Source organism: Nerophis ophidion, linkage group LG22 (genome assembly GCF_033978795.1).
Source record: "Nerophis ophidion isolate RoL-2023_Sa linkage group LG22, RoL_Noph_v1.0, whole genome shotgun sequence".
In the NCBI taxonomy this organism is placed as follows: domain Eukaryota; kingdom Metazoa; phylum Chordata; class Actinopteri; order Syngnathiformes; family Syngnathidae; genus Nerophis; species Nerophis ophidion.
In genome coordinates this window covers 11,573,585-11,587,947 of record NC_084632.1, presented here as the reverse complement: position 1 = coordinate 11,587,947, position 14,363 = coordinate 11,573,585, and the positions used below count along the sequence as shown (strand labels likewise).

Sequence of the window (14,363 nt, the reverse complement as noted above, 5' to 3'; positions counted from 1 at the left end):
TTACAGATGATTAACGTTCGAAAGATGTGGCTATATAGACATTCACTGCACAAACATACATACATATACACATACTGTACATATACATTCACAGTACAAACATACATATACACATACTGTACATATACATTCACAGTACAAACATACATATACACATACTGTACATATACATTCACAGTACAAACATACATATACACATACTGTACGTTTACATTCACAGTACAAACATACATATGTATACACATACTGTACATATACATTCACAGTACAAACATACATATACACATACTGTACGTTTACATTCACAGTACAAACATACATATGTATACACATACTGTACATATACATTCACAGTACAAACATACATATACACATACTGTACGTATACATTCACTGCACAAACATACGTATACACATACTGTACATATACATTCACAGTACAAACATACATATACACATACTGTACATATACAAGTACATATACATACATACACTCATGCACATAATCACGTTTCATCAAACATATACATCAACATTGTTGCCCTAGGGCATGGGTGTCAAACTCTGGCCCGCGGGCCAAATTTGGCCCGCCGTGTAATTTAATTTGGCCCTTGAGGCAATATCAAATTAACGTTACAGCTGGCCCGCTGTTATTACACAGCAGCGGTGCCGCTGTAACCAGGGGCACCGCTAGGGATTGTGGGCCCCCTGAAAAGAATCTTTACAGGGCCCCCAACACATAATTTCATCATCGTTAGGGGCCTCTCTGGGCCCCCCTCCATCATGGGCACCTAGAATCCGTCTCCTTCACCCCCCTTTCGGGGCCCCTGGCTGTAACACCGCAATTTCTCACACTTGCCAATCCTCCCGAAGTTCAGTTCCCCTCCCGAAAATCTCCCGGGGCAAGCAAGCATTCTCCCGATTTTCACCCGGACAACAATATTGAGGCCTTTTGCATTCTCTACAACCTGTCGTCACGTCCGCATTTCCTCACTACAAACAGCGTGCAGGCCCACTCGCATAATATATGCGGGTATTACACACACATAAGTGAATGCAAGGCATACTTGGTCAACAGCCATACAGGTCACACTGAGGGTGGCGGTATAAACAACTTTAACACTGTTACAAATATGCGCCACACTGTGAACTCACACCAAACAAGAATGACAAACACATTTCGGGAGAACATCTGCACTGTAACATAACATAAACACAAAAGAACCAATACCCAGAACCCCTTGCAGCACTAACTTTTTCGGGACACTACAATATATTTTGATATTTCCCTTAGAAGGCTGCAAATAGAAAAGAGGCATTAAATTTGTATTTAAATTTTATTTGACATGCCATTGATATTTTTTAATTATTATCATTATTATTTGAAACTGGATTTTGCATGTCACTATAAAGTTATATAAAACTTGCTTGTTCAATGTTCAATGCAAAACTTGTTTGGGTCCCTATTAAAAGGTTAATTTGTTCAACCTTGGCCCGCGGCTTTGTTCAGTTTTAAATTTTGGCCCACTCTGTATTTGAGTTTGACACCCCTGCCCTAGGGTAAACTGGATAACACATGGCACACTGACAAAGCTTAACCTATTGTTACTATAACAATCTACAAGGTTTATATAGGTTGCTTCTCTTTCTTCCCCTCCATTTTTTCTGCAATCTTTTGTATCTGTAGTTATATATGTATTGTTGCATTTGAACAACTGTATTGTTGGTAATAGAGGTCAATTACTGGTTATGTTCATCATCAATAGCACTATTTTTATTGATATTTCTATTGCTCCATTTGTAGTGTAATAATGCTCTTTGTCATTTCTGTATTATTTGTTTCGCTAACTGCTTCTTTGCAATCACTTTACCATCATATTTGTAAATATGGTTTTTGCTGATGTTGCTCTATTGTTGTTGTCGTGATGTGACTAATGAGAGTCACCAATGTAGCCTTCAAAGGCCTCTAAAACAACTTCAAAACCCTCCATCAACGTTTTGTATAAACACTGCAAGTCTATATATAATGTAGTAACTAACACATTCATAAAAATATATAATATGTTCAATATTTACCGTCTTTTGGTCATTTTGATCATGACTGATTTCTTCCGTGGTTTAATTTCTGTTTCCGTAGCAGCGCGGCTAACTTCTGGCAAACAAATGTAAAGAAACGCGACTGTTTTCTAATCATGGCAGACTTGGTAACAGACTCCAAAGATGAATATTTTAGGACAAATGAGGATTCGCAACCTTATACTTTTGAAGCTGAGTATATGGAGGATGAATTAGTTGCAGAAGCGAGCACGAAAGAAGAGTGAGACGTTGGAGCCTTCAAAGGCCTCTAAAACAACTTCAAAACCCTCCAACGTTTTGTATAAACACTGCAAGTCTATATATAATGTAGTAACTAACACATTCATAAAAATATATGATATGTTCAATATTTACCGTCTTTTGGTCATTTTAATCATGACTGATTTCTTCCGCGGTTTAATTTCTGTTTCCGTAGCAGCGCTGCTAACTTCTGGCAAACAAATGTAAAGAAGCGCGACTGTTTTCTAATCATGGCAGACTTGGTAACAGACACCAAAGATGAATATTTTAGGACAAATGAGGATTTGCAACCTTATACTTTTGAAGCTGAGTATATGGAGGATGAATTAGTTGCAGAAGCGAGCACGAAAGAAGAGTTGGAGCAGACGGACGCCGAGGGAGTGAGGTAGGCTTGACTCAAAGCTGTATGTGTGGAATTTGGAGCCGGGATATTTCGACATAAATGGAGTGCTTACCCACATAAAGCGGAATAAACGTCTTCGGGCCAGCTGGACCGGACAAACAACTGTCCATTGAGTGAGTCACTTTATTATCGATCATGATAGATGCAGTACGCCAATGAATGTCAGTATAATTACAGTACATACACTGCAAAAGACAGTGTTCAAAAACAAGAAAAAAAATTAGGGGTATTTTATTTCAACTAAGCAAAATGATCTGCCAAAAGAACAAGAAAATTTGGCTTGTCAAAACTTTCCAAAACAAGTACAATTAGCTAACCTCAATGAACCCAAAAGTATATTTAAAAAAGTATATTCCCACTAATAACAAGTGGACTTTTTGTGGTGGAATACAAAAATATTAGACCTTTTTGCTCAATATGTTGAAAAATATTCTTAAATTAGGTAAATGCCAGTGCCATTATCTTGACAAATTGATATGCGCTTGGCATTATGATTTTTATTTTTTTGCATGCTTGAGGTAAGAAATTATTACTTTAAAAACGTAGTTTAATACTTGTGAGTGTTGATGACACAGCTTGGCATCTGTTGATATTCTAGTTTCAAGCATGTTTTACTCAATATAAGTCATCAAATCTCAGCAACAAGCTGTAATATCTTAATGTGATTATTTATGTATATATATATATATATATATATATATATATATATATATATATATATATATATATATATACATATATATATATTAAGGGTGAGGGGAAAAAATCGATTTGAATACGAATCGAATCGTTTACGTTGTGCGATTCAGAATCGATTGTCATTTTTAAAAAATCGATTTTTATTTATTTATTTTTTAATAATCCAACAAACCACTACACAGCAATACCATAACAATGCAATCCTATTCCAAAACCAAACCTGACCCAGCAACACTCAGAACTGCAATAAACAGAGCAATTGAGAGGAGACACAAACACGACACAGAACAAACCAAAAGTGGTGAAACAAAAATGAATATTATCAACTACAGTATCAATATTAGTTATAATTTCAGCATAGCAGTGATTAAAAATCCCTCATTGACATTATCATTAGACACTTATAAAAATTACAAAAAGAACAATAGTGTCACAGTGGCGTACACTTGCATCGCATCTCATAAGCTTGACAACACACTGTGTCCAATATTTTAACAGAGATAAAATAAGTAATATTTTTGGTTTGTTTAATAGTTAAAACAAATTTACATTATTGCAATCAGTTGATAAAACATTGTCCTTTATAATTATAAAAGCTTTTTTTTTTTTTAAATCTACCACTCTGCCAGCATGTCAGCAGACTGGGGTAGATCCTGCTGAAATTCTATGTATTGAATGAATACAGAATCGTTCTGAATTGGAAAAATATCGTTTTTGAATCGAGAATTGAATCGAAAAAAATCGATATATTAACGAATCGTGACCCCAAGAATCGATATTGAATTGAATCGAATCGTGGGACACCCAAAGATCCACAGCCCTAATATATATATATATATATATATACATATATATATATATATATATATATATATATATATATATATATATATATATATATATATATATATATATATATATATATATATATATATATATATATATATTCTTTGCGCACTAATTGACTGAAAGAGCACGCACTTGGCGCGATGATTTTATGTTATCGATGGAAAAATGCATTTTTAAACAATATAAATTGGCCCTAGTGTGTGAATGTGAGCGTGAATGTTGTCTGTCTATCTGTGTTGGCCCTGCGATGAGGTAGCGACTTGTCCAGGGTGTACCCCGCCTTCCGCCCGATTGTAGCTGAGATAGGCGTCAGCGCCCCCCGTGACCCCAAAAGGGAATAAGCGGTAGAAATGGATGGATGGGATGGATGATTTGCCTGAGCGGCTAGGAGACCCCGAGAGTAACAAGCGGTTGCCTTGTTGCCTTTCCATTAAGAACAATAAACTAGTTTTTAGTATAAGTTTGCTGGTTTCAAGATGCCGAGCACATATCATTGTCAAGATAATGGCACTAGCATTTACTTCATTTAAGAACATTTTTTAACATATTAAGAAAAAAAGGTCTCTTTTTTTTGCTGCCAAGAAAAGTGCACTTGTTATTAGTAAGAATATATCGCATTTTTCGGAGTATAAGTCGCACCTGCCGAAAATGCATAATAAAGAAGGGAAAAACCATATATAAGTCGCATTTTTGGGGAAATTTATTTGATAAAATCCAACACCAAGAATAGACATTTGAAAGGCAATTAAAAATTAATAAAGAATAGTGAACAACAGGCTGAATAAGTGTACGTTATATGAGGCATAAATAACCAACTGAGAAGGTGCCTGGTATGTTAACGTAACATATTATGGTAAGAGTCATTCAAATAACTATAAAGTATAGAACATGCTATAAGTTTACCAAACAATCTGTCACTCCTAATTGCTAAATCCCATGAAATCTTATACGTCTAGTCCATGGGTGTCAAACTCTGGCCCACGGGCCAAATCTGGCCCGCCGTGTAGTTTAATTTAGCCCTTGAGGCAATATCAATTTATCATTGGAGCTGGCCCGCCGGTATTATGCAGCGTCGATGCTGCTGTAACACCGCATTCACCGCTAATACTCATAATTGCCAACCCTCCTAAGTTTCGTGGTAGACTTCCGAAGTTCAGTGCTCCTTCCGAAAATCTCCCGGGGCAACCAGTCTCCCGAATTTCTACCGATTTCCACCCGGACAAATATGTTGGGGGCCTGCATTTAAGACACTGCCTTTAGCATTCTCTACAACCTGTCGTCACATCCGCTTTTCCTCCATACTAACAGTGTGTCACATAATATTTGTGCCTTTTACACACACACATGCACAAGTGAATGCAAGGCATACTTGGTCAACAGCCATACAGGTCACACCAAGGGTGGCCGTATAAACAACTTTAGTGTTTCGCCGGTTCGGCATTGTGATGCCGGGTTCGATTCCCTCGAGGATGCGTCGAAATTGAACACAGCAAAGGTAAGATAAACAGATTTATTTAAATAAAAAAAAGAGCTATATAACAAAAATGCTGGAGCTAGTTGAATAAAACAAACAAAGGACGCTAGCATAAAAGCTAGGATATACAACAATGAGAAATCAACTGGCACGTAGGCACATAAAACAGTAAAACAAAAACTTCAGCATGAGAACTGGAATGAACAATGAATGGCTAGCGTGAAAAGCTTAGCGAGAATATACATACTTGAGAGTATTGCAGGCGTAACTTGTTGCGTGAAAAGCAAATCATGAACCCAGGCTGAACAAACAAAAGAGGACGGCTTATAAAGTGACGGGGATTATCTGTAGCAGGTGTGCGGGGCGTGAGCAGCAGGTGAACTGATGAGTAACCATGGTGACCGACTTAAACAGGAAATAATAGGATCAGATGGAGAGTGAAAATAAAAATGGAACAATAAACAATAATATGTGGAGGATCCAAAAAGCGGATCTCAACATTTAGCACTGTTACATATATGCGCCACACTGCGAACCCACACCAAACAAGAATGCCAAACACATTTCGGGTGAACACCCGCACCGTAACACAACAGAACAAATACCCAGAACCCCTTGCAGCACTAACTCTTCCGGGAAACTTCCAGCAAACTGACCAATAATTAACGTTTTATTCATGCTTTTTCTCTTGCTACTTCAAGGCTTGAATGTTTGGTTCATTCAATATTGTTATTTTATTTTCAAATGTATTATTAGCCTGTGGAAAAAATGTGATATTTACCTCAGAAGATTGCAAATAGAAAAAAAGGCATAACATTTTTATTTAAATTTTCTTTGATATGCCATTGATATTTTTTAATTATTATTATTAATATTATTATTTAAAACTGGATTTTGCATGTCACTAAAGTTATATAAGCCTTGCTTGTTCAATATTTAATGCAAAACTTGTTTGGGTCCCTATTAAAAGGTTAATTTGTTCAACCTTGGCTTGGCTTAGCTTTGTTCCGTTTAAAATTTCGGCCCACTCTGTATTTGAGTTTGACACCCCTGCTCTAGTCTCTTACGTGAATGAGCTAAATAACATTATTTGATATTTTACCGTAATGTGTTAATAATTTCACACATAATTCGCTCCTGAGTATAAGTCGCACCTGTGAGAAAAAACTGCGACTTATAGTCCGAAAAATACGGTACTTATTTTAAGGTATTTTGGGGTTCATTGAAGTTAGCTCATTTGACTTGCTTTGAAGTCTTGACAAGCCAAATTTTCTTGTTCTATTGGCAGATAATTTTGCTTAGTTCAAGTAAAATACCCCTCATTTTTGTATTTTTTTTTTGCTTGTTTTTGAACACTGACTTTTTGCAGTGTTACCTTTTGGCCTTGCTCGGGTGTCAGCCGACGATGATCGGCATTGGCTGATCACATACTTTTTCTTAAGACTCGGCACGTCCTTATTATTAAATGTGGGTCCAAATTTTGCATGTATTCTTCATTAAGAACTATCCCCAATTCTCTACAGGCACTGGGTCTAAAACACTTGACATGTCCTTCACGGGATCTTCATTTAAGGTAAAGTATCCTTCCCCAGATGTACTTTCCATATGTTTCCATCCACCCGTGACTGACGATACTTGAATTCTAGCCGACGCTTCTCTCAGCCATACCGATTATGCTGCTTGTTTTTATTCCTGGTACGTATTTCCTTTTTTTTTTTTTTTTTTACCAAATGCATAAACACAGTAGGTGAATGCAGTAGAGCAGGGGTCACCAACCTTTTTGAAACCAAGAGCTACTTCTTGGGTACTGATTAATGCAAAGGGCTACCAGTTTGATACACACTTAAATAAATGGCCAGAAAGAGCCAATTTGCTCAATTTACCTTTAATAAATAAATCTATACATATATATTTAAAAAAATGGGTATTTCTGTTTGTCATTCCGTCGTACATTTTTTTTCCTTTTACGGAAGGTGTTTTGTAGAGAATAAATGATGAAAAAAACACTTAATTGAACGGTTTTAAACCGAAAAAAATGAAAATTAAATTTTGAAACATAGTTTATCTTCATTTTCGACTCTTTAAAATTCAAAATTCAACCGAAAAAAAAAGAAGAGAAAAACTATCTAATTCAAATCTTTTTGAAATAATAAAAAAAATAATTTATGGAACATCATTAGTAATTTTTCCTGATTAAGATTAATTTTAGAATTTTTATGACATGTTTTTTGTAGAGAATAAATGATGAAAAAAACACTTAATTGAACGGTTTTAACGCGAAAAAAATGAAAATTAAATTTTGAAACAGTTTATCTTCATTTTCGACTCTTTAAAATTCAAAATTCAACCGAAAAAAAGAAGAGAAAAACTAACTAATTTGAATCTTTTTGAAAAAAATTCAAAAATTAATTTATGGAACATCATTAGTCATTTTTCCTGATTAAGATTCATTTTAGAATTTTGATGACATGTTTTAAATAGGTTAAAATCCAATCTGCACTTTGTTAGAATATATAACAAAATGGAGCAAGCTATATTTCTAACAAAGACAAATTATTATTTCTTCCAGATTTTCCATAACAGAAATTTCAAAAGAAATTTAAAAGACTTTGAAATAAGATTTAAATTTGATTCTAGAGAATTTCTAGATTTGCCAGAATATTTTTTTTTAATTTTAATCATAATAAGTTTGAAGAAACATTTCACAAATGTAGCTAAAATGAAGAATAAAATTAAATTTATTTATTATTCTTTACGATAAAAAAATAATTTACTTGAACATTGATTTAAATTGTCAGGAAAGAAGAGGAAGGAATTTAAAAGGTAAAAAGGTATATGTGTTTAAAAATCCTAAAATAATTTTTAAGGTTGTATTTTTTCTCTAAAACTGTCTTTCTGAAAGTTATAAGAAGCAAAGTAAAAAAATAAAATAATTTATTTAAACAAGTGAAGACCAAGTCTTTAAAATATTTTCTTGGATTTTCAAATTCTATTTGAGTTTTGTCTCTCTTAGTATTAAAAACATCTAACAAAGCGAGACCAGCTTGCTAGTAAATAAATACAATTTTAAAAAATAGAGGCAGCTCACTGGTAAGTGCTGCTATTTGAGCTATTTTTAGAACAGGCCAGCGGGCGACTCATCTGGTCCTTACGGGCACCGCGTTGGTGACCCCTGCTGTAGACAAATGGAGTACATCTACATTTCTGTATTGGCTGCAGACTTAAAGCATGTTTCGTTTCCTCCACCTATCAGAACCGTGCACTCCCACCAAGGTGAACTGCTCCCAACCCAACCAACTGGCGCTGTTTGAGGCCCTGACGCCCGTCTTCAACATGGCCGCCTTACGACCCGTCAAAAACATGACCACCCCCACCAACGTCAGCTTACACTTCTACCTGTATGCAATATTGGGAGTGGTACGTTCAGCAAATTGAGAACCACTGTCCTAGATAATATGAATGGGGGCAGCACGGTGGACCAGGGGTTAGTGCATGTGCCTCACAATACAAAGGTCCCGAGTAGTCAGGGTTCAATCCCGGGCTCGGGATCTTTCTGTGTGGAGTTTGCATGTTCTCCCCGTGACTGCGTGGGTTCCTTCCCAGTACTCCGGCTTCCTCCCACCTCCAAAGACAAATGTTCTGCAAGCTGGTGGTGAGTGCTTGAAGTGACCAAGCAGTCAATAAGAGCTTCTGAAATGCTGCGTTGAGACAGGGCCCCCCCGGCTTCCTCCCACCTCCAAAGACATGCACCTGGGGATAGGTTGATTGGCAACACTAAATTGGCCCTAGGGTGTGAATGTTGTCTGTCTATTTGTGTTGGCCCTGCGATGAGGCGGCGACTTGTCCAGAGTGTAAACCGCCTTCCGCCCGAATGCAGCTGAGATAGGCTCCAGCACGCCCCGCCACCCCCAAAAGGGACAAGCGGTAGAAAATGGATGGAAATTAATGTGTTGGTGTTGGAATTTTTTAAATCACTTGAAAAATGTTGACGTTGTGATGGTTTGAGTTGAGAATGTCACCGATTCTGTTCATAACTTTTATGGACAGAATTTCTAGGCGCAGTCAAGGCGTTGAGGGGTTCCGGTTTGTTGACCGCAGGATTAGGTCTCTGCTTTTTGCAGATGATGTGGTCCTGATGGCTTCATCCGACCGGGATCTTCAGCTCTCACTGGATCGGTTCGCAGCCGAGTGTGAAGCGACCGGAATGAGAATCAGCACCTCCAAGTCCGAGTCCATGGTTCTCGCCCGGAAAAGGGTAGAATGCCCCAAGTGGAGGAGTTCAAGTACGTAGGAGTCTTGTTCACGAGTGAGGGAAGAGTGGATCGTGAGATCGACAGGCGGATCGGTGCGGCGTCTTCAGTAATGCGGACGTTGTATCGATCCGTTGTGGTGAAGAAGGAGCTGAGCCGGAAGGCAAAGCTCTCAATTTACCGGTCGATCTACGTTCCCATCCTCACCTATGGTCATGAGCTTTGGGTCATGACCGAAAGGATAAGATCACGGGTACAAGCGGCCCAAATGAGTTTCCTCCGCCGTGTGGCGGGACTCTCCCTTAGAGATAGGGTGAGAAGTTCTGTCATCCGGGAGGAACTCAAAGTAAAGCCGCTGCTCCTTCACATCGAGAGGAGCCAGATGAGGTGGTTCGAGCATCTGGTCAGGATGCCACCCGAACGCCTCCCTAGGGAGGTGTTTAGGGCACGTCTGACCGGTAGGAGGCCACGGGGAAGACCCAGGACACGTTGGGAAGACTATGTCTCCCGGCTGGCATGGGAACGCCTCGGGATCCCCCGGGAAGAGCTGGACGAAGTGGCTGGGGAGAGGGAAGTCTGGGTTTCCCTGCTTAGGCTGCTGCCCCCGTGACCCGACCTCGGATAAGCGGAAGAAGATGGATGGATGGATGGATATTTAGGAATTTCGGGGAAAACGGGAATTTGTACAGGGAAAAAAAAAACTATTTGTTGCCCTAACTAGGAGGAAACTTTTAAAAGCGGAATGGTGCAAAAAAAAATGTGGACTGTGGAAACTTGCCAGGAAGAGGTGAAAATAGGGCTTTGGAAAAGAGGATTTTTTCTGGAATTCCTGGGATTTATTTTTTTTGTTAACCCGGTAATTTGATCGTCCAAGTTGCCTGGATTGTGTGGCCGGTGGAGCGGTTCGAATCGGTTGAGAAATGTGGGGATTGCACAAGTTCGAAAAATGACCCATTCATTTTCAGCAGGCAAAATGTCCAGGAAAACCTGGAATTTTGAACGCTTGGGCATTCACACAATTACTTATCAGCATCAACTTGCGGGTCCCGGCATGTAAATGGAGGGTTTGTAGAGGTTTTTTTGGAGGGATAAATGACTCCCCGTTACCTGATTGTTAGCCGCCTCTTAATAGCAGTTTTTTACTATTTAGTCTGCACAAAAAGGGGAAGGTGTGGGATTTTCACTATTGAAAAAGGTGCAATTTTCTTTAAAAAAATGGCGTAATTGGAGTTTGTCTTCTTCAGGATGAAAAGGCTCAACTCCTGGTGACGTATCTTTGGCAGCATTTTGTAAGTCCACCATTTTTGTGTGTGTTTTGTGTTTTACACAACATTGTCTTCACCTGCTGCTCATGTTTGCACTTCTGTGCCCACTTTGGGACTGCAGAGGTGGCACAGTGAGTTTGTCAGTTGGGACCCGCTCCAGTGCGGCACCGACAAGATTTCCCTGCCCAGGAAGAAGTTTTGGGTCCCGGATCTGGTCATCAATGAGTTGTGAGTTTAGGAGACGACGACCAGACAGAACTAGGACACACTTTTTAGTGCAAATATTGAAATTGTGATTGAATTCTTGATATAAAGTGTCATGCTCAAAATGTTATAATCATGAATTCAAAATGTTGTAATTTTGACTTAAGGTTGCTTACTTACTCGAGCAGCAAGTTTTTTTTCCTGGTTGGAAATAAGACAGAAAATGTAACCAGAACTTTAGTAGGACGACGTGATTGTGGAAATAAATATTCCTCTGATTTTATTTGTGTTTGAACAAAAACTTCAAGTCCAAGTTTGCCAGGGGGATGAATCATTTGGACTTTGACTGCAGCTAAATACAAACGACTAAGGCAAGAACCTATTTTGCATTAAAAAAAATAAAAATAAAAAAAGCAGAAGCAGGAGAAAAAAAAACAAATAAACATTTTTAAAAATTACCTCAAAAATAAATAAATGTAGAAATATTTGTAAAAATTCCAGGGAAACCACTCCAAAAAAAGAGTACCGCATATTAAAATTACGAGATAAAAAGTAATAATTATGATATAAAAAAAGTCATAATTACTAACCACTTTCTGGTCTCATAATTTTAACCTTTTTTCTCATTAATAAGACTTTTTATTTCATTATTTCGAATGTTTTTATTTCACAATTATGACTTTATATTTATTATTTCCGATTTTTGTATCATAATTTTGATGTATTTATTTCATAATTATTACTTTTTATTTAATTATTAAACATTTAAATCACATAATTATGACTTTCGTATCACATAATTTTTACTTACCTAATAACTATCATTTTTATATCAATGTGTCGACTTTCTTATTACGTAATTTTTACTTTTTATCTTATCATTTTTTACTTTATAAAATCAACTTTTTTACATATTTTTGGCTTTTTATCTCTTATTTATGACTTTTTATATCAATATGTCGACTTTCTTATCACATAATTTTTACATTTTATATCATATCAACTTTCTATTACATAATCTCGGTTTTTTAATCTCATAATTATGACTTTTTAAATCATTATGTTCACTTTCGTATCACATCATTTTGGCGTTTTTTTTTTTAATCTCATAATTATGACTTTTTATTACATAATATCAATTTTCTCATCACATAATTTTGACTTTTTATTTCATAATTAGGACTTTTTATTTATTAATGTCGAATTTTATTATCTCATAATCATGACTTTCGTATCATAATTTTTACTTGTTATCTCAGAATGATAATTTTTTTACATCAATATGTCGACTTTCTTATTACATAATTTTTACTTTTTATCTCATTATTACAATTTTTTATATCATAATACCGACTTTGTATTACATAATTTCGGCTTTTTTTCACATAAGTATGACTTTTGTATCAATATATCGACTTTTTTTTCACATCATTTTTGCTTTTTTATTTAGTAATTATGACTTTTTATATAATATCGACTTTCTTATCACATTACTTAGATTTTTTGTCTCATAATTATGACTTTTTATATCATAATAATAACTTTGTTATCACATAATTTCGACTTTTTATTTCATAAGGACTTTTTATTTATTATTGTCAATTTTTTTTCAAGACTTCTATCTCATAATTTTGATGTATTTATTTCATAATTATTACTTTTTATTTAATAATTTGAATGTTTTTATCTCATAATTATGACTTTCGTATTATATATTTACTTGTTATCTCATAATTATACTTTTTTATATCAATATGTCGACTTTCTTATTACGTAATTTTTACTTTTTATCTCATAATTTTTTATTTCTTAGTATCGACTTTCTTATAGCAAAATTTTGTCTTTTTATTTCAGAATTATGACTTTTTATATCATAATATTGACTTTCTTATTGCATAATCCCCGGTTTTTTAATCTCATAATTATGACTTTTTATATCAATATGTCGACTTTCTTATCACTTTTTTGGCTTTTTATCTCATAATTATGACTTCTTATATCAATATGTTGACTTTCGTATAACATCATTTTGGCTTTTTTATCTCATAATTATGACTTTTTATATCATAATATCAACTTTCTTATCACAATTGCGACTTTTTTATTTCATAATTATGACTTTGTATTTATTAATGTCGAATTTTTATTTCAAGACTTTAATCTCATAATTTCGATGTATTTATTTCATAATTATTGTTTTTTATTTAATAATTTCAATTTTCTTATCTCATAATCATGACTTTCGTATCACATAATTTTTACTTATCTCAGAATTATAATTTTTTTATATCAATATTTCGACTTTCTTATTACATAATTTTTACTTTTTATTCTAATTATTATAATTTTTTATATCATAATATCAACTTTCTGATTACACAACTTCGGCTTTTTTTCACATAAGTATGACTTTTATATCAATATGTCGACTTTTTTTCACATAATTTTCGCTTTTTTATCTTGTAATTATGACTTTTTATATAATATCCACTTTCTTATCACATTACTTAGATTTTTTATCTCATAATTATAACTTTTTATACCATTATATCCACTTTATTTTTATTTCTTCTTACATAATTTTGTCTTTTTATCTCAGAATTATGACTTTTTATATCATAATATTGACTTTCTTACCACATTATTTTTGACTTTTTATCTTATAATTATGACTTTTTATATCATAATATTGACTTTCATAATGCATAATCTAATTTTTTTATTCTCATAATTATGACTTTTTATATCAATATGTCGACTTTCGTATAACATAATTTGGGCTTTTTTTTATCTCATAATTATGACTTTTTATAACAATATGTCGACTTTCTTATCACAAAATTGTGGCTTTTTATCTCATTATGTTGACTTTTGTACCACAT

General features: G+C 35.1%; 2 protein-coding genes across 2 annotated transcripts in view; both read left to right on the top strand.

Annotated features, from left to right (window-relative positions):
• LOC133540574 (arf-GAP with coiled-coil, ANK repeat and PH domain-containing protein 2-like) overlaps positions 1-14,363 on the top strand; it is a 1,007,806-nt gene that overhangs the window by 290,294 nt on the left and 703,149 nt on the right. The gene's annotated exons all lie outside the window — the stretch shown is intronic.
• Positions 1-14,363, top strand: part of LOC133540569 (5-hydroxytryptamine receptor 3C-like) — a 33,861-nt gene that overhangs the window by 424 nt on the left and 19,074 nt on the right. The window contains exons 2-6 of the mRNA XM_061883277.1: positions 7,286-7,335; positions 7,409-7,457; positions 9,016-9,179; positions 11,257-11,301; positions 11,399-11,505. Of these exons, the coding sequence (XP_061739261.1) occupies positions 7,309-7,335; positions 7,409-7,457; positions 9,016-9,179; positions 11,257-11,301; positions 11,399-11,505 (392 nt within the window). The 5' untranslated portion in view covers positions 7,286-7,308. The remainder of the gene's footprint in view (positions 1-7,285; positions 7,336-7,408; positions 7,458-9,015; positions 9,180-11,256; positions 11,302-11,398; positions 11,506-14,363) is intronic.